The sequence below is a fragment of the Oxyura jamaicensis genome, chromosome 14 (assembly GCF_011077185.1).
Source record: "Oxyura jamaicensis isolate SHBP4307 breed ruddy duck chromosome 14, BPBGC_Ojam_1.0, whole genome shotgun sequence".
Lineage (NCBI taxonomy): Eukaryota > Metazoa > Chordata > Aves > Anseriformes > Anatidae > Oxyura > Oxyura jamaicensis.
In genome coordinates, this window is record NC_048906.1 from 8131320 (window position 1) to 8149045 (window position 17726).

Below are 17726 nucleotides of genomic sequence, written 5' to 3' on the forward strand. Positions count from 1 at the left end.
TTTTTGTAGAAATAGTGCCCCTGCTTTGCCTCCAGCTCTTCCTCGAGCACTTGCCTAGGTCACTGCCAGGGAAAAATGCTACAGCAAGAAGGGTTAACAGAAAATGCATTGTGCTTTTTAGATGTTTTGAATAGCTTTTATTTTTAAACTTTATAAAAGATACAGTGCAAGTCTATTGTTCTTATGATGAGGGGTCTTTACAGGGACATCAATATTTAAAGTAATTAAGAATATCTTAACAAAAGATTGCTTAAAAACTTGGCAGCTTAACAAGCACTGCTCCCTCTGTCATCTTTTATTCCCATCAGACCAAGGCCAGACCGTGATCCATGTATGCTGTAACATAAACAAGAGCTGTTATTTCTGTTCAGGCTAGCATTGATGCCCAGAAGCTCACGGGCCTAGCAGTGAGGAGCCAGGAACCCTGTGTCAGCACACTGAAAAACTGCAAGGTTGGGTTGTTCATTGATAACTCATGGTTGGCTGGGAAAAAAACACTCTTTTTAAGCAAGAAGCCTGGTCTGAACTATCAGTCCTCTGGGAACCAGTAATTTGGGAATCTCACTTAACAAGAAACCTCTTCCAGGCCTGGGAGGGTGCACCCTTTTCCCCAAACTGTCCCAGACATGGCTGAGTTATGCTGAAGCAGTATTTGATACCACACTTGTGCAAGAAACCAGTTGTAGAGGGCTGCATGCAATCAGCATTTGTCTAATGAGGGAAGAGTTGCTGCTGTCTCATTTGGCGTGCTATTATTCTTCGGTGTGATGGGAAACCAGCTAACTGATCTTTTCTTAAGGAAAAGTAAGTAAAGTTACCAACAACTGCCCAGTTAGAGCAGCCCATGCCACAAGCAGCCTTTGGCACGTACGCTTACTGAAATGGTTTGTCACAGGCCCTGGGCCTAAACAGCCTCTGGGCTTGGGCTCATCCCCCACCCCCCCCCAGGGACAGTGGTCAAGAAGGTAATACAGCAGCACGCATCCTCTCCTCCGGAAGCTTTGCAGGTAAGAGCAGGGAGCTGGGCCTGGCTGCGTAGCCTGACAAAAGAGCTGCTGCTCTGGCTCCCTCCTTCTACAGCAGGGCCTGGCTCGTGTCTCCCCAAAGGCCTGGTGCCCCTTCTGTTGAAGATGAGCTTCAAAAAGGCAGGGGTAGACAAGACCCTTGTCTGACTAGCTGAAGAGCAACGCTGAGAAAAGACTACTGAAATAAGAATGTATTCAGTAACTAAGGCCTTGCCTGGGAAAGATTCAATTTTCTTGTTAATAATTAAACAGGGAAGGGCCATCTGTGGCACTTCAGGCCCTTGGGAAATAAAGGGAGACTACCCCATGCAGAAGCATCCCTGCTATTACCTCTGAGGTCCAACGCAACACCCTGCTCTTTCCTATGAAAGCACAATAGTGTTTTTTATTATTATTATTTCCAAATTATGCTTTCATGTTCCTGACAGAAGGGAATGAACCTGGATCCCTGAGCCATGCTAAGGATGAAGCATGTAAGGCAGGGTACCACAAGACAACTGGTAGGTGGTTCAGGGGAAGGAAGGGGGAGGGGTGTGATTTTCTTTGGTTAATCAAAATAACTTCACCACATATAAAACTAACAACAAAAAAGTAGAACTTCTGAAGCGTGTATCTCTCCCTCCTTACATGTCTTTCCTGCAAGGATGCTGTAGTGAGGGAGAGGACTCCTAGCAAAATGGGGCAAGTTACCTGTTTGTTCCAGGAAAGAGAACGACACACAAGGTATTCTTCTGCAGACTTCTATAAAGCTTTTTTATAATCTGGTCCAACTTCTTCACCTTTTTCCTTAGACTCTGCTCCTGTGTAACAGAATACAAGCCTTGAAATCCCCCATTCTTCTGCAGATATGTAACAATCACATCTAGAAGTGTTTATGTGGAGACTCACGCTGGAGACATGTCAGGGATGGAAGGGCTGATTGTTTCTGGCTAGCATTTGGAAGTGCAATAGCTCAGCTGCAGGGAGAGCCACATGCCCTACTCACCTGGCACTGCAGCTTGCTCCAGTAAAAATGGGAGCTGCACCGAGATCTGTTCTTTCCTGTAGGCTACACAACTTGTCGCTTCTCTCCAACTGCCCTACCCCTCCCTGTACCTGTGCATTGCTCAGCGTGCTCTCAGGTGGGAGGCAGTGGTTCCTCTCTATGGAACTCACTGCTCCATATGCCTGGGCTGTTTTTCAGTTATACTGTATCCCACAAATGCCACATTATCTCCTGGGATATTATGTCTCCAAGATGCCTTATGAAAATTGAGCCATGGCAGCCTCCGCACCAGCGGAAGATCCTACTGCTAGATATAGCTCTGTACCTAAGGCTCCTCACAGTGACCACCTCTGGTTCCCAGAGCAGCACGCAGTTCAATGCTATTAACCTCGCTAACAAACTGCCACAAACACCAGCATAGCCTTAAACTCACGGAGTCAGAGAGAGGCACCGTCTTCTCACAGAAGCTGTTTCCTACTTGTTTCCCACTGCTGTGATTCATTTGCCAAATCCACCTCCAGAGGTGACCTGAAGCAAGCGCCTTCCTACTTCTTAACTTGCTGCCCTTCACAGCCCAGCTGTTTATAACTTCAAGGGCATCCATAGCACTTTGTGATGTCTGGAATTCTGAAAAACAATGAGAAAGGGATCACCCTTTGCCAGTTATGTTGCCCTGTTCTTTGGCACCTGCAGGGCAGTGCCAAAAATGTGGAGAGCTAAAGGGAAATGAGAAACTGAAATGGCTGCAGTAAGCAGATGTTCATCCTGCAGACAGGTAAGTGTCAGACTAAAGAACTGCCAGTTAAGTGCAACACCACTCATCTGGCTGTTCTCTTTGTTTTTTATAAGTGATTACATGTCAGTGTGAAGCTGCACAGTAGCCAGCTGTGCTTTCACTCAAGTATTTAAAATAGTGTCACTTGGAGCAGACCTGAGTTTCAGTTGTTCTTGCTGTGTCATTGTGAATTTCCCAGCGGTGCTGAACAAGCTTACTTGAAGGAAATAACCAGGCTGCATTGCAAAGCTACTTACTGAGGAAACAGCAGTTCTTGTGCCTTCCATTCTGGAGATCCTTTGGCAGGAACAGAGTTTCCAGGGCTTCCAACTGGCTGAATTCTTCTTGCAAGTCTGTCTCTGTTAATGACTTCTTTAGACCCGCCACATAAATCACACCTTCGTTTTCTATATCCAGTTCTAGTTCCTGTATCAGAACATCACAGTCCAGCGTTGCAGCAGTGACAGGTCTCTGAACCTGGGGTGGGTCCAACAGGAGCAAACACAGCACATCAGCCAAAGCAGCTCTATGTTCTGAGCTTCTGTTTTAAATGATTCTGTCCGATTAGCTGAGTTTTGATATTTTCCCTTCCATGAACAATGTAATTAAGGCTAGATTAATTAGTCATGAAAGATATGTCTGTAATGCAGGACAATTAAGAATACTACATATGTGGCATTTTAACACCCAGTTACTTGGCTCCTCATTTTTAAGACACAGTTGCCAGGTCAGAAAGCTTTCTAACCCCCTTCTTCTGGCAGATGGGAAAGAAAGAGGGCAACAGCCATCCGCCTTCTGCCAGCAGCCCTAAATTGTCTAGGGACAGGGAGATGGTGACAGCACAACCAGCCAGGATTTGCCCAGACTCCATGCTCTAAGTAGGTATTAAGAAGCGTGGTATTAGCCAGTATTCCTGTGCTACATGTAACCTAGGCTTTTGCTATTTAGTTTACCTTAATGCAGGATCCTGCAATCTCAGCTCCATCTAGGCTTTCCAGGGCAAGCTGGGCAGCTTCCAGCACCTCATACTGGATACAGACGTAGGGCTTGAAACAAGATAATACACTTCAGGTTTATGAATAGTACACATTAGCCCTCCCCCTTTACAACTCGGGTCTCAATAAGTTTTTTTGTTGTTGTTGTTTTGTTTTGTTTTTCCCCTGTAGTGTATAAAAACGTTTGGGTGGGTAATACAGGTAACACTCCATATGCTGTAGCTGTTTAAAAAACCTTCAATTAACTTAGTAATTATTAGCAACCTTGTTTTGCCACTAAAGGCCTTATTATATCAATTCTCTTGAGAGGAACAAAAATCATCTCAGTTTCACCAGTACTCAGTTAAAGCTCTTTAGCTTGAGCAGCACTGTTACGCCACATCAGCCGTGCTTATTCTTGTTGCTGTGCGCAGCAGCTTTTATATGTGCTGAATTGTTGTAGCTCATGACTAAACAGCCAGAGAAAAATAAACAAAGACAAACAAAAAAATAATAATATATTCAAGTGGTTCTCATCCGTTCCTACCCTAGAGATTACTCTGGACTTCACTGCCTGCCAACCAGCTGAATGCTTTGAGTGCCCCTCACCTGGTATGTTTCCGTTACCACTGTCAGAGACTGGATTGGCCCACACCTCCCAAATTCTTTTTTCACAGACTTCAGGCAAAAACTTTCTTCAAAAGGACCTGCATAAATTGTCAGCATGTCAGTCAGCTTGCTTCTCACCTGTGGGAACACAGATTAGAGAAGGAACTTCACAAAGCAAAGGAACTACTAGATGCCTCCAGATAAATGTCTCTTTCCAAGTTGAGCAATGAAGACTAGTCTTACTCAAAAAGAGTTACCTTTTCACAAAATCCAGCAAGAAGATGAGATGCAATGTACTCTGGACCCAAACTGAACTGAATGATACTGAATGTGGACAGGGGAACATCTTCTAAGGCTCTCTGAAGAATCTGGAAGGAAAAGAGTACACATGGCTCAAAGAGTTGCAAGATAGTTGACTGCAAAAGACCAGAAACTAAGCTCTTGAATTTAGTTCTCCACTTCAATAGTCATTATTGTCCAAGGAAGCCCTCAGGCAGAAATTCTTCTTTAGTGAGTCATGAGAGGGTGATAGTGGATCAAAGCTTATTTCTGAAATGTTAAAATGGATTTAGCTAACCTGGTATTAGCACTATTGCTAACGCTACTGTCAGCCAGCTTTTTAAAATAGGACTCATCAACCCACCCCCAGAACAAGAACTTTGAACTACTTTGAAGCTTGCTTAGGCCAACCCACCCAGATCCATTCACCTCTTTGTTTGAAATGCTCAGGTTGCTCTGACACAGGCCAGAAGAGTCGGCTTCCTGTCTGCCCAAAAGGAGGGGTTTTTGGCCGGTCACCTGCAAGCAGTCTAAAAAACTAGCAGAGAGGAGAAAAAAAAAAAAAAAAAAGCTGTGAATCACAGTAGTTAATGATAAGGTGAGTTAAAAGCATGCAAGGAAGTGCCTGTCACTGAGAAATGATACAGTTCATTAAAGAAATCTTAAAGAATATTCTTGCTCTCAACATCAAAAGCAGCCTGGAAAATGCTTTGTGAAATTTAAGATACTATTTCTGAAAATTTTTCAGTGCTAGCCTGCAATTATCTGTGTCTCTCTGAAGGCACTGATGGCTTCTGAAAACATAAGACACTTCTTTAATTTCACTGAGGATTCAATCAAAGGAAAAACATGCATATCTGAGAATCTTATTACCATGGTTTGGATAGATGCGGAGGATCATTCGACTGCTTCTGGACCCTACATCCTTGTGGCTGTAACGCCGATTTGTTCTGTGAGACCTCAGTCAGCCTTTCAGTTGTCAGCAGCATTTCCAAATTTAGTTCTGCTACCTTGTGGAAGGAAGAAGATGAGTAGATGGCTTTCATCTCAGCTAATTGTAGCTAACCGAGTGGCATGTGCCTTCTCTATGAGTCACCTAGGCACATTCCACACTAGTGGAGAAAGACGTTTATTTCTTGCCTTATTATTTTCTGTTGTCATTTTAAGCATGCAGAACTTCATGCATCAACCAGCACATCCAAAATGTCCTCTCAAGAAACCAACAATACAAGAAGGAGACTCATAAAAGCCACTGAATCTCTGCCAAAACATACGAGGTCACTCACTACTTTATTTAGAAAAAAAATGATAGGGAGTCCTGTAGGCTGCAAATGTCTGAATCTTTCTTCCCCCAGTGCCCCTCTGCAAGATCAGCCCAATTTCTCTTTTAAATCAGTAAGAGGATGGGCAAGAATGCTTTTTCTTCATGTACACCACTTGTATATTCTGCTATTAAGGACATGAGATACAGCTACCTTTGCTGGTCCTTGCTCAATAAAGAATTGAGCCAATTCCAATGCAGCTCTTGCATCTTCAGTGGGATCATGACCAAGCTTCTGGTCACACTGGATCTCCTTCCTAGGGCATCAAAATTAGGTGTACAGGCAGGTTATCTGTTTTTCCATACTGACCAACAGCTTGTCTTTTCTAAATTGGGTCCTTTTCAGGCAAAATAGCTTTCCCCTCTCCAAAAAGGATTTCAATTCTGTGCAGCAGTATTCTTGTGAAAGATTCCCCAAAGTTACTGCAAGAAACATTTTTGCAACATTGAGCAAAACACCGTTTACAGGGTTTGACAGAAACAGCAGTAATATTTGGTACTCTAAGCCATGATTATTTTTAATTTTGCTTTTTCCTTGACCAGTGACCCAAGGCACAGGCAGGGAGGCAACCTCCAATTCAGTGAGGTTTGGAGCTGCAGAGTGAATGGTGCATGCTGGATTACTAAGATGTGCTACGATAGCTAGTACAGTAAGGGACATGATTAAGTCAGTAAATTATACTTCCGTAAGTTAGCTTTTCTTTCTTGATAACTGCAACAGATCTCATTTATGTGAGCCAGAGCTTATTCACTGCTCTACAATTTCGCATAGTGGTAGAACTGCAGAAAAGCTAGTTTTGTGGTTCACATACAAATGAGCTCATTACTGGCTGTGTCATAGCATCCCTGCTTGCTCAAAGATAAGCCAATTTGTTACACTGCCTGATGTTTCAAGCACACAGTAAACTCCTCTTTATTGTCTATTTGCACAGCCTGCTCTCCTTCCTTTTATCAGAAAAAAAAAAAATCTTATCCTACTGGTGGAAGAGCAGGACCCTATAGCCCCCATAATAGTTTCTAATACTTCCCATGACAATGCAAAAATAATCTTACCCTAGAACAGCTTTGGCTAGAAATTTTAGCTTAAATCTTCGACCTTCATTTCTGGCAAAAAGCAACGAAGTATCAATAACACTAGGGTGGATCATCTGGAGGAGAGAAAACATCACCAGTTTAATTTAAGAACAGTCATATAGAATTGGGCAGTGACTCCATTACCTGTGCCTCTGCCCTCTCATTTCAGTTGCCCAATTTGCACTGACAGGTAACTGGTTCAGACAAGAGAACACATGGGAACCATGAAACAGGCCCAAATCTCCTTTCTAAACTCTGTTGGGAAAACCTGGGTTGGGTTGGAATGATTATGACTCAAGCATTTGAGGCTGGTTAAATTAAATACAGAAAGGACTTCAGTTCTTCCTGTGGCAGACTGATTGAAAGCACCTGGCTGAAGCAGGAAGGTAAGGCTTCTGTTGCAACCTTCCTTCCTTTTGGGTTCTGAAAACAGCCCTTCCATCTATAAAACCTGCAAGGTGCAGTACTTCTCTTTTAAATCCTTACAGACATAAGGCCATTCATAATGAAAAACAATTGTTCACTAATAAAAAAAAAAAAAAATAATGGAGCTTTTAGGCCTGAAATTAATAGCAGTTTTGTGAAAGATACTCTTAAAAGCCTACTCACTTGCAAAGCCTGGAGATCAGCATTTAGAGAATGACCCACCAATACTGCATCATGCGGAAGTATTTTTTTTAGTCTGCTTTGTACGTCTGGTAATCTTGTTTTCACTGGAAGCAGCATTTTCCTTGTGATTCCTGAGAATCTTCAAAACAGAAGGTGGATGGAGTACAAGCAGTGCATTAGCAACAGCACTTACTGGGAACATTACAAGCAGGTATGTAAAGTAAGAACCCAGTGTAACTAATGACAGAATGCAGTTTACTGCTTCCTCTATAAGTGCATTCCAACATAAGAGGACATACTGCACAAATATTAAGCTGTTGCAGCTACCACATCTATTTCAAAAGCTTGTTCTCTCTCAAGCATAACTTAATTTCAAGTGATACAGTTCTTAGCATCAGATAGCACAGGTAAGAAAATATTGCAAAGCTGACATGGAAGGCTGACATGGAAGGAAATGCTTCCAAGTAACCTGAGGGAATTGGCACTTCACCTCCTGGAAGCATCCAGACAAAGTCTTGGAGAAGACGTGGCTTGAATTTTGCCTTCTTTTGTTGTAAAACAAAAGAGCCCAGCACTAGACCTCGAAGTGAGCCGATGACCTACACTGTTCATTTTCTACAGACAAGCAAACTTAGCTGCAGTGCAGAGACCCAGACTGCAATCCCGTACTCTTACTCACCCTCTGTCCTATTTTATATCTGACAGTAAAGAGTAACCTGTGCTGTGTATCATTAACCTGTAACAGAACTTTTCCTAGAACACTGCAGAACAATAATGCTTCTGTCTAGACACAGGAGCACTGCACAGCAGTGAGTGCATACGTAACGTTGGTTATTCTACCCACAAAGCACAAACTGGATTCTTAACACCAAGTAAAATGCAGTAGACATCAGTGAGTAGACAAGTGTACAGACCAAAGTTTTCTGAAAGGTCCTGGGTTACAGGCTTGATTTGAAAGGCTTATAGCTCTTGAAGAGATAAGAAACATCAGTGCAAGTCACCTGGTGCGGTAATTCACTATTGTGCTTTCAGGTTTGACTAGTTCATTCAAGAGGCATTGACCCCGTGCATCCACCAAAGAGACACGAGTGACTTCGTTCCCCCTTGCAGTCAGGCACTGTCAGGAAAAAGCAGAGGCAGCTTTTGAATCAGCACAATGCTGCCATTCAACAACCTGAGCTGAGATCTGCTTTGGCTGCAGCAGAATCACTGCTAAGGAGCTGCTTTACTTTAGAGATCTACCAGTTATAGCTTGCTTCATGCTGTAGCACACTTCATTTGAATTGTTAAATGCCCACCATAAACACAGCAAACACGCAGGTAAGCACAACGCAAAGAAAGCCTTTACAAAGAAATGCTGATTTCACAGAATCAGTTTGTACTCTGCACTGCAGGGCTGCAATGACAACACCTTTACCAGAGAAGATAAATATAATTTAAAAGTAGAGCCCAGATCGCATCGTTAGTCACTCAATGCTGATGCCAACTGGGCATCTCTGCAAGGTCAGAACTGCACTGAGAGAGAAATCCTCACTACAGCATGCTACTGGAAGAACTGGGATGGCTAAAGGGGTAACAGAGAGACATCTCTGCATTCCCATGCTCTGGGGAGGGCCGGGAGAAGGAATTGTAAAAAAAGTCTCAGGAGTTACTGCAGCATTGGCAATAGACCTGGCAGTTCCAGATGCTGTCCTGAAAACTGCCACGTAACTGAGCTCTTTAGTGCACTGCTCAAGAAGGACTTTCTGAGTCTTTCCTCTGGTTGCATTAACACTGGTACCATCACTGAAAAGACTGGCAGCAGATATTAATACATCAGAAGGGGTTTAATAAATGCCCAGGGTGCCTGGCTCATTTTGGAATTGCTGCTTGGAGCTTGATTGCTCGACTATGCTCTGTAAGGTCACACGTTTATTTTTACCATTTCACAGTCCAGACCAAAGAGGGGGCTGCTGTCTGTCCTCTGCTGATCACACTCTGTATGCACGTAACCCTTACAGCCAGGGGAGCCTAAAATGAAAAGACACCTGTGAACAAGACACAGACCTCTCTCTTCTAACAGTCATCATGTATCTTATATGACCAAACATCATTAACTGGCAAAATTAAAAACAGACAAAAACCAAACCAACCCAAGCAACCAAAAACCTCAGAAAACTGACCTTTAATGGGATAATCATTTTTTTTCATCTCTTCTAAAGTTAGAATGTACCTAGTAAGGCCTTGTTTTGATTCTCCATATTTCCGGATGATGAGATCACATTGCAAGTCTGAGTTTTTAGGAATATATCCACTGCTAGTGGAAATCAAGCCTGTAACATACAGAATCACCTGTCAAGTTCAGATAGCACTCCTTACTTGCAGTTTTCTGCATTGGTATGCACACGAAGAAGTTACACCATTTCACAATAAAACACTACATGGAACAATAGACTATATATATATATAAGGATAAATGATATATGCTGATGCGTGAGACAGGGTACTTGAATCCTACTCCCAGCTCAGCTACTGGCAGTTAGCTGATTGTGAGCAAGTCACATCAGAAGTCTGTCTCACATTCCTTTCAGTAACAGAGAGCACACTTTACTCGTAAGCCTGACAGCATAGTCATCTGTTATCTCATGTAAGTTGTAAAAGAAGTTCTCTTTTCCTACTTTCTGTGTGAAATTCCTTCCCCGAAGTATTATTAGGAGAAAATGCACTCTGTGGCTCAAAAAGAAGCAAGCATTGAACTGACACCAGAATCCACAGCTGTATAAAGTCTATTTGGTAGGTGATTCCCTGCAGATTGCACTTAAAGAAAAATATACCTGACATCTCAGATCTGTGACTGTGCAGTAGGTTTACAGTCAGGATGCTAGAGGACTTTGTCAATACATTGAAAGTAACAGCTGTTCATTCTCCCATTTAGGACTGGAATTCAAGATTCTTTGTTACACTTCTAACAATTTCAGTGAAGTTCTCATTGTAGTCTCTTGCGGGTTTTGTACAAGCCCGTTGGATTACAATCACCTCTATAAAGAGTGTAAAAATAGGAGATCAGTTGTCAACATACCTGTTCTTTACCTTGATTTGCAGCTTAGTATAACAAAGAAAACTATGAACAAATGAGTAACTTCGTAGCTTGAATCTAATTTCTTTCTGTGTATCTATTGTTAGATATACGTTACAATAAAACAATCACAAAATGGGTAATGAAGCATCAGAATTTTGGATTAAACTTACTAAAAAAAAAAAAAAAATCTGTTCTTTTTGCATTTACTTGTGACAAAAAGCTCAACAGAGAGTTACTGAACTAGTTAGGGGAACTAGCCTTTGGGCATAAGCTACTTATTTCTTTGTAAACAAGTTTACCATAGCAGCATGCTGGGATTGCACAGCATGCAGAGCTATTAAATTACTCTTGAAAGTGAATCACTGTGACTGAAACGGATAATGCAAAGCCAAGCAAGATACCTTGTGCATTGTTTTGAGGTTTCACATTTGCTCCTTCTCCATACAGGTTGGCTAGGAAGCTAGCTGAATAAGGTGGTAATGTGAATCTCTGGAGAGAAAAAAAGTTTTAGGAACTTTGAATCATAGCAGAAACATCAAGCATATAAGATGCCTCTTCATCCCCAAAGCAATAAGATTTAGAGAAAGATGGTTAAAAAAAGTAGTAGAAGCACACTGGGCATTTTCACAGGTTTCAGACTTTCACTGACAGAAACTAAAGGAGTTCCAGACTTTCCAGTTAAGCTGTGATTTTGCATTTGCTGCAGTTCAGAGAGAATTCTCTAGAAGTCCCAATCAAAGCACTTCTTTCTTCCTTCAAAAACATTGCTTGTAGCTCGGAAAATCAAAGTAATTATTTTAATAATCCTTTTGGGAAATGGGAGAAATTTGATATGAAGTGTAAATTGTCAGAGTGAGATTTTTCAACCAGTGGGAATAGCATAACTCTGTTGAAATTCTCCTTATTCATACCTTAAAGTAAATTTCAAATCAACTGAGGTATTTTCAATCTCCTGGGCATCCTGAAGGTGTTGGAAGCACAGAGGGCTGAAACACCAATGTATGCATATTTCACCTGGTAAGGCTTCAAATACCTAAGTCTTGAAAATTTGTTTCCAATATTAAAGCCCAATTTGTTTCCAATATTAAAGCCCTGGCCTTTGTTCTGAGCTTACAAAGGGCACAAACAGATCTTCTCATTGCTTTAGGAGTCAGAAGACAGACTCTTCCTGTTGGAAATACAATAATTTCACTGTAACAATAATCACTGGGATGTGCTTTAAGGACTGCAGGAATTTTAGCAGACATCAATATAGCTTGGGGACTTACATGCTGGAACACTTTTCTGAGGTGTTTGAACTGTAAATAGAATTTGTAGAAGTGGAGTTGGCTCATCTCATGTAGAACAATAACCACAACCCCAGCAAGGTGGCTTTGGTGATAAATACGGCACCAGCTGCAATTTAAAAAAAAAAAAAAAAAAGAAAAGAAAAGAAATGAAAGCAAAACAATCATAAAACACTCTTAAAAACAAATTTGGCACCAACCCAGCTTTTAGGTCAGTCAGTGGCCAAGTGCCAATGACTTCAATGAGAAGAGGCTTTTAAAGCTTATCTCAACCAGCCACATATTCCTAGAAGCAACATGACATGAGAGAAAGATTGAATTGTAGCAAAATCCTGCTACAGTACCATTTCAAGTCATAACCTACCCACCTCATTTATATGCATCAGAATACAAATACACACAAGTAACTCCAGCTGTAGCAATGCAATCTAGTCAATTAAACTGAAGAATGGAATCATTTCATCAAAATGAAAGTTTTACAAAATTATTTTCTCTTTGACAGTAAAAATCCAAAGTGGAACATTTTTGCCTTTAGCTTTATTGCCGGGTTTATTACATTTCACCATATTTATGCCATCTGAGGTTATATACACTCCTCAGCCTCCTGCTTCCATTGCTGAGAAACTGCCCCAAAAAAGGGTAGTGATTAAAATGTCTTTCCCAAAACACTCTAGAGAAAACATTTCAATTATATCTGTCATGAAACGTTTTGCATTAATATTTTAATATTTTTTCCCCTCAGTGTGTGAAGCTTTTATACAACAAAATTGTTTAGTTTTTGGTAACTGCATGAAGCAAAGTTATGAAATTGTAGAATTTTTTAATCAGAGGAGAAATTCTGGTCTCTGGCCAAGTCTAACAAGAATGATATCTACACAATGCAGTCTGTCATGGCATCTGTGCTGCAAGGATTCTAAAACAAGCATTGCCTATGCCTTTAGGTAGGTTTTCAGAGCATATGAGGACATAAGACTGAGTTGATTCCCAAATAGGAGGGTGTTATACCTGGGCTGCGTGGCATTGTGGCATTTTCCCAAAGCTGCATACTTTAACAACTCATAAACCTGGTCATGGCTGATTTCACAGTCCTCACCAAATAAAGCTGCAGACAAGCGAGATGACTTTTCCTGCAAAAATAAAAGTGCCAGTAAAGAAAGTTTTCACGTGATCACACAAGTTTACAGAAACTGAAGTCAATTATACAGTAAAAGGAAACCATTTACCATTTGGGTGCAATCAACTACACGTAAAATAACTCTTCCATCCAGTATGGGCAAAACATTTCTTTCAAGATCACACTTCAGTATTAAATTTACTATTAGTGTTTCAGTAACCCACGTCCTCTAACTTACAGATGTATTTTGTAAGGATGAACATGTGAAGACATACATAGTAAGGAGACTTAAGGTTACTTAATTTGCAAGCATGATGTGCTACAGTCTCAACCCATTCACCTGCTTGCTGCTGTAGAGCTTTGGGCACTTATACAAGCGTTATATGTAGCCACTTGTTTTGTTGAAAAACATTTACTTCATTTACACTGTATCATCTGCTTTGGCGGATGGATCTGCTGGCCTCTACAGGGAAAAGAATGTTTCATTAACATGAAACGAAGATGCAGGAAAAAAAAGCATCAGAGTAGATGAGATAGAATGAATGCTCCCACACAACTCTGCACAACAGCTCTTTAAGCCGCTATCCAAAAATCATGAATTCTCCCAAGCTAATCAGCAAGCAGGTACGTTTCTTTATAGGCCTCTGCTGCCCACCTGCCCTGTTCCAATGGTGTTCTTTTGGCCTGTAAAAGTTCTTACAGATGTTCCTTTTACCTAATGAAAAGGCATCGTGGCATACTGATGTCATAGCTGAAAAGAAAAAAAAAAGTAAAAACACAAACAGGCAGACAACACTACAGATCGAATCCCGCAGGGGGCTTATTCGGGTAGCTGCCTCGCTACCAGGCAGTGCTTTCCCCAGCACGCTAACGAGCCTCGTGCTCGTTAATTGTGGCAGAGCCTGCCCCCCTGGGCTGGGCTGGTGCAATTTAAGGCCGTGGGTTAGATGTTAAACAGAGGTGCCAGCCTCTGAGGCTCGAGCGGTTAACCCCCCGCTAGGAACAACCCGCGGCGCCATCACCCTCAGCCTCGCTCCTCACGCTCACACGGGGTTTCCCCCCCGGCCTCCCACCTTCGCCTTGTGCCGGCCTCCCCGCTCCGTCCTGCTCCTCTTCCGAGCCGCTCCCAGCCCCTCCGCGGTGCTACCAGCCTCGGCGGGCCTCTTGCAGGCGTTCCCGCAGCCGCTGCCGGCCATGGCTCCGCTGCGGGCCGCAGGAGGTTTCCTCAGGGCCGGCCCCGCTCCGCCCCGCCCCGCTCCGCCCGCGGCCCGGCGGGAAGCTCGAAATGGCGGCCGGAGGCCGGCACTGAGGCGGGGATGGCCACCAAGCGCCTGGCCAGGTGCGGGCCGCAGGGCCGGGCACTGGGGAGCGCCCCGAGGGGTCCGGGAGGGAAGGGAAGGGGAGGGGAGGTCAGGAGCGGGGCGAGACGGGTGCCCGGGGCACGGCGGGTGCTGAGGGGAGCCCGGTGCCGCCCACAGGCAGCTGGGGCTGGCGAGGAGCAGCGGGCGGGCGCGGAGCGGAGCGGCGGTGGCGGCGGAGCAGCGCTTCGGGCACCTGGTGGTCGTGGACCTGGAGGCCACCTGCTGGCGGGGCGAGCGGCGCCACAGCCCCGAGATCAGTGAGTGGCGGCCCGCCGGGTCCGTGTCGCCTGTTTTCCCTCCCCTGACGGCTCAGCCCGCGTTTAAGCGGACGGAATTATCTCTGCGAGCAGCTTTAACCTTTCTGGCCGTTTTTTCCCCCGCCTCGTTTTGGTTTTGTCGCAGTTGAATTTCCAGCAGTCCTGCTGAACACTGCCACAGGAAAGATCGAAGCTGAGTTCCACACCTACGTCCAGCCCCAAGAGCATCCTGTGCTCTCTGAGTTCTGTACGGAACTGACCGGCATAACGCAGGTATAGTGCCGCTTAGTATGAAGTTAAAATCGCTATTTACTACTATTTTATGGAGCCCTTTAAAGAGGGCTAAGGAGAAATAAGCCCCAAATGAATTCCAGTCCGTATTAACACACGTATATTTCTTCTTCTCCTTCATAAAGAAACAAGTCGATGAAGGGGTCCCTCTAAACATCTGTTTATCGCAGTTTTTGAAATGGATTCAAAAGATACAACAGGAGAAGAAAATTGTATTCAGTTCTGATATTCCAAGTAATTCTACTTCAGGAGCAAAGCCATGTACCTTTGTCACTTGGACAGGTAGGTAAAATTTTCATTTGATTTTTCTGCAAATTAATACCCATTAAAAATGAACATTTGCTGGTGCTAGTAAGATTGCATCTTCACTGCTAGGCAGTCAAAATCCTGTTAAATATTAGGGACGTGATATCGGATAAGACTGAAAATATGACTACTGTTGAATTCTGGCTTGTTCACTGTATATTTGTCTCCAGGGTTATCACATTTTTCTGCTTTACATAGAGTGCAAAGTGTTGCCATTCTCAACAAGTGTAATAAATGATTTAGTGAGGTCTCCAAGATACTTATGTATCACAAAGTCAATGTTTACTGAGAACATGCGCTCGCTTGTCGTCTTGTCCCATTGCAGCAACCTAAGCGCCTTTTTCATGTACAAAGGCTTCATGTGTCCTGTACGCATCTGTACAGGATGTTACTAGTACGTTGATTCATCTCTTTATGTAGGTTTTAAGGCACACTTAGGACAGTGATGGAAGTACAGCAGTACTGGTGACCTGCCCAAGTAAATGTCTGTGCTCTGTATCTGGAGTTATCATGAAAACAGTTGCATTTTTTCTTGCTGATTTTTTGTTGTTGTTGTTTTGTCTTGTTTTGTAACCTCTAGTTCATTCAGATGAGAAAAAGGCCTAATTGGAAGACATCAGGATTAAAAAATATAATAAATCTTTGTTTTTGCTTTTTCTGTGCAGACTGGGACCTGGGTGTGTGTTTGCAGTATGAGTGTAAAAGGAAGCAGTTGCGAAAACCTGACATCTTAAATTCCTGGATTGATCTCAAAGCAACATATAAGGTGAGAAAAATCAATAGACACTTATACCCATGTTACCATCACAAAGGCCAAGTATACCTCAACCAATACTGTTTGTTCCAGTTACCCCTTTGTTTTCTTTTTGTGTTATCACTCAATAACATGTTGCATGCTCTAGAACTGCATGAATTTGAACAGTCTTAATGCTTGGAAAAGTATTGAGTGTTTCTGTTATATAAATGAATGGTAATCCCAGAACATTTTTGTGCAGCAGAATTAAGTCTCTAAAGATAAGCAGTGCAATCATATGAGAAACAGGAAATATTAAATGAGAAAAAGTATTCTATTTGGCACATATATAAACTCTTTTTAATGCTTATGCCTTTGCAATGTGCAACAGTTTAAATATTCAATATAGTACTTATAATTGTATTCCTCAGGGCTGTTGTTGTGTTAAGACCTTCACCAATGTTAACCATAAAGTGCAAATGAAAGTGAAATGAGGTTAGATAGAATGGATTAGTTTAAGGCTGGGAGAAGGGACTTATGGTTCTTTCCATTCTGATCTGTTACAGGGTAAGTCATGTATTGAGTTATACTTGTCTTCATTTTACAGTTGTGATAAATATTTGATTTGCACAATGGCATTGTGAGACGTATTACTTGTAAGGTGATATTTCTGAACTGTTTTTCACTCCACTGTGAAGGGGTTTTGAAATGCTTTTTATTAACCACCTGCATGTTTTTCCCTAGGCCTTCTATAATAGAAAGCCTAAAGGTCTAAATGGCGCTTTGCAGGATTTGGGGCTAACTTTTGCAGGACGGGAACATTCTGGTAAGCATGATATGATCATCCTCATTTTAATATATATACATACCTTTTATAAGACTAGATAGCTACTATTTAGCTTTAGTTAGCTAAACTAAACTAGCTAATAATATCTACTAGTTAATATAAAGAGTAATTGTTACTTCCAGGCTATGAGACGTATGAGACGTAACCTCATGCTTTGTTTTAGAAATCTTTCCTAAAAGTTTTGCCTGTATGTTGCACAAGATCAAGCTCTGGATTGCTAGAAAAAAAAAAAAAAAAAAAAAGAGTGGGGGAAAGATAAGAACTTGATCTTCCCTGATAGGTCTGGGCAGCTTATTAGCATAAGAGAGTACCAGCACAACGTGATTTTTTAATTATTTTTTTTGACCTAGGTAATGCAACTGAACATGGATTTTGATAATTATGGCTATATATTCAGCTGTATGGGTTGGTCCTTCAGATGTTTCAGCACAGGGGATTTTTTTTTTCTTTTTAACTTCCACTGCCCTTTTTTGAACTGTATAACAGTGTCAGAATTACGTGAATCCATTTCTTTTATGTAAGGTGTACCTAAATGTAACTTTTCCTCTAATAAGAACCATCCCCAGTAGTAGTTTAAAAGGAAGGCATTAATATAACCATGCGTTTGAAGGGCTGGATGATTCTCGGAATACTGCCCGTCTTGCTTGGAGGATGATTTGTGATGGATGTGTGTTGAAAATTACAAAATCTTTGGATAAGGTTAGTAACTATTTCATATCTATCCTCCTACTTGTCTTATAGCCTGATGAATAATAATAATATCCATAAGCTGACACACTAGTTTTGTACATTGATTTCTAAAACTTCTTTGGTGTTCAGTCT

The 17726-nt window shown here is 42.2% G+C and overlaps 2 protein-coding genes across 3 annotated transcripts in view; one reads left to right on the forward strand and one right to left on the reverse strand.

Moving 5' to 3' along the window:
- Positions 1 to 121: 121 nt before the first annotated feature.
- Positions 122 to 14339, reverse strand: REXO5 (RNA exonuclease 5). 2 transcript variants are annotated; one of them, XM_035339284.1, is made up of 19 exons: positions 14183 to 14339; positions 13001 to 13122; positions 11978 to 12104; positions 11111 to 11198; positions 9814 to 9963; positions 9573 to 9661; positions 8653 to 8768; positions 7652 to 7790; positions 7022 to 7116; positions 6123 to 6225; positions 5521 to 5657; positions 5077 to 5185; positions 4626 to 4736; positions 4369 to 4506; positions 3739 to 3831; positions 3043 to 3262; positions 2444 to 2637; positions 1716 to 1825; positions 122 to 336 (listed from the first exon to the last, which is right to left on the reverse strand). In XM_035339284.1, the coding sequence occupies exons 1-19, from the start codon at positions 14303 to 14305 to the stop codon at positions 267 to 269; spliced, it is 2334 nt and encodes a 777-aa protein (XP_035195175.1). In that variant the 5' UTR covers positions 14306 to 14339; the 3' UTR covers positions 122 to 266. The 2 variants fall into 2 exon arrangements, with proteins under 2 accessions (XP_035195175.1, XP_035195174.1); XM_035339283.1 differs by lacking the exons at positions 11111 to 11198; positions 11978 to 12104; positions 13001 to 13122; positions 14183 to 14339 and adding an exon at positions 10465 to 10602.
- The window catches only part of ERI2 (ERI1 exoribonuclease family member 2), a 5227-nt gene continuing 1822 nt past the window's right edge, over positions 14322 to 17726 (forward strand). Inside the window, exons 1-7 of the mRNA XM_035339287.1 lie at positions 14322 to 14448; positions 14588 to 14727; positions 14873 to 15000; positions 15144 to 15300; positions 15990 to 16090; positions 16802 to 16883; positions 17515 to 17603. Coding sequence (XP_035195178.1) covers positions 14426 to 14448; positions 14588 to 14727; positions 14873 to 15000; positions 15144 to 15300; positions 15990 to 16090; positions 16802 to 16883; positions 17515 to 17603 — 720 coding nt within the window. The 5' untranslated portion in view covers positions 14322 to 14425. The remainder of the gene's footprint in view (positions 14449 to 14587; positions 14728 to 14872; positions 15001 to 15143; positions 15301 to 15989; positions 16091 to 16801; positions 16884 to 17514; positions 17604 to 17726) is intronic.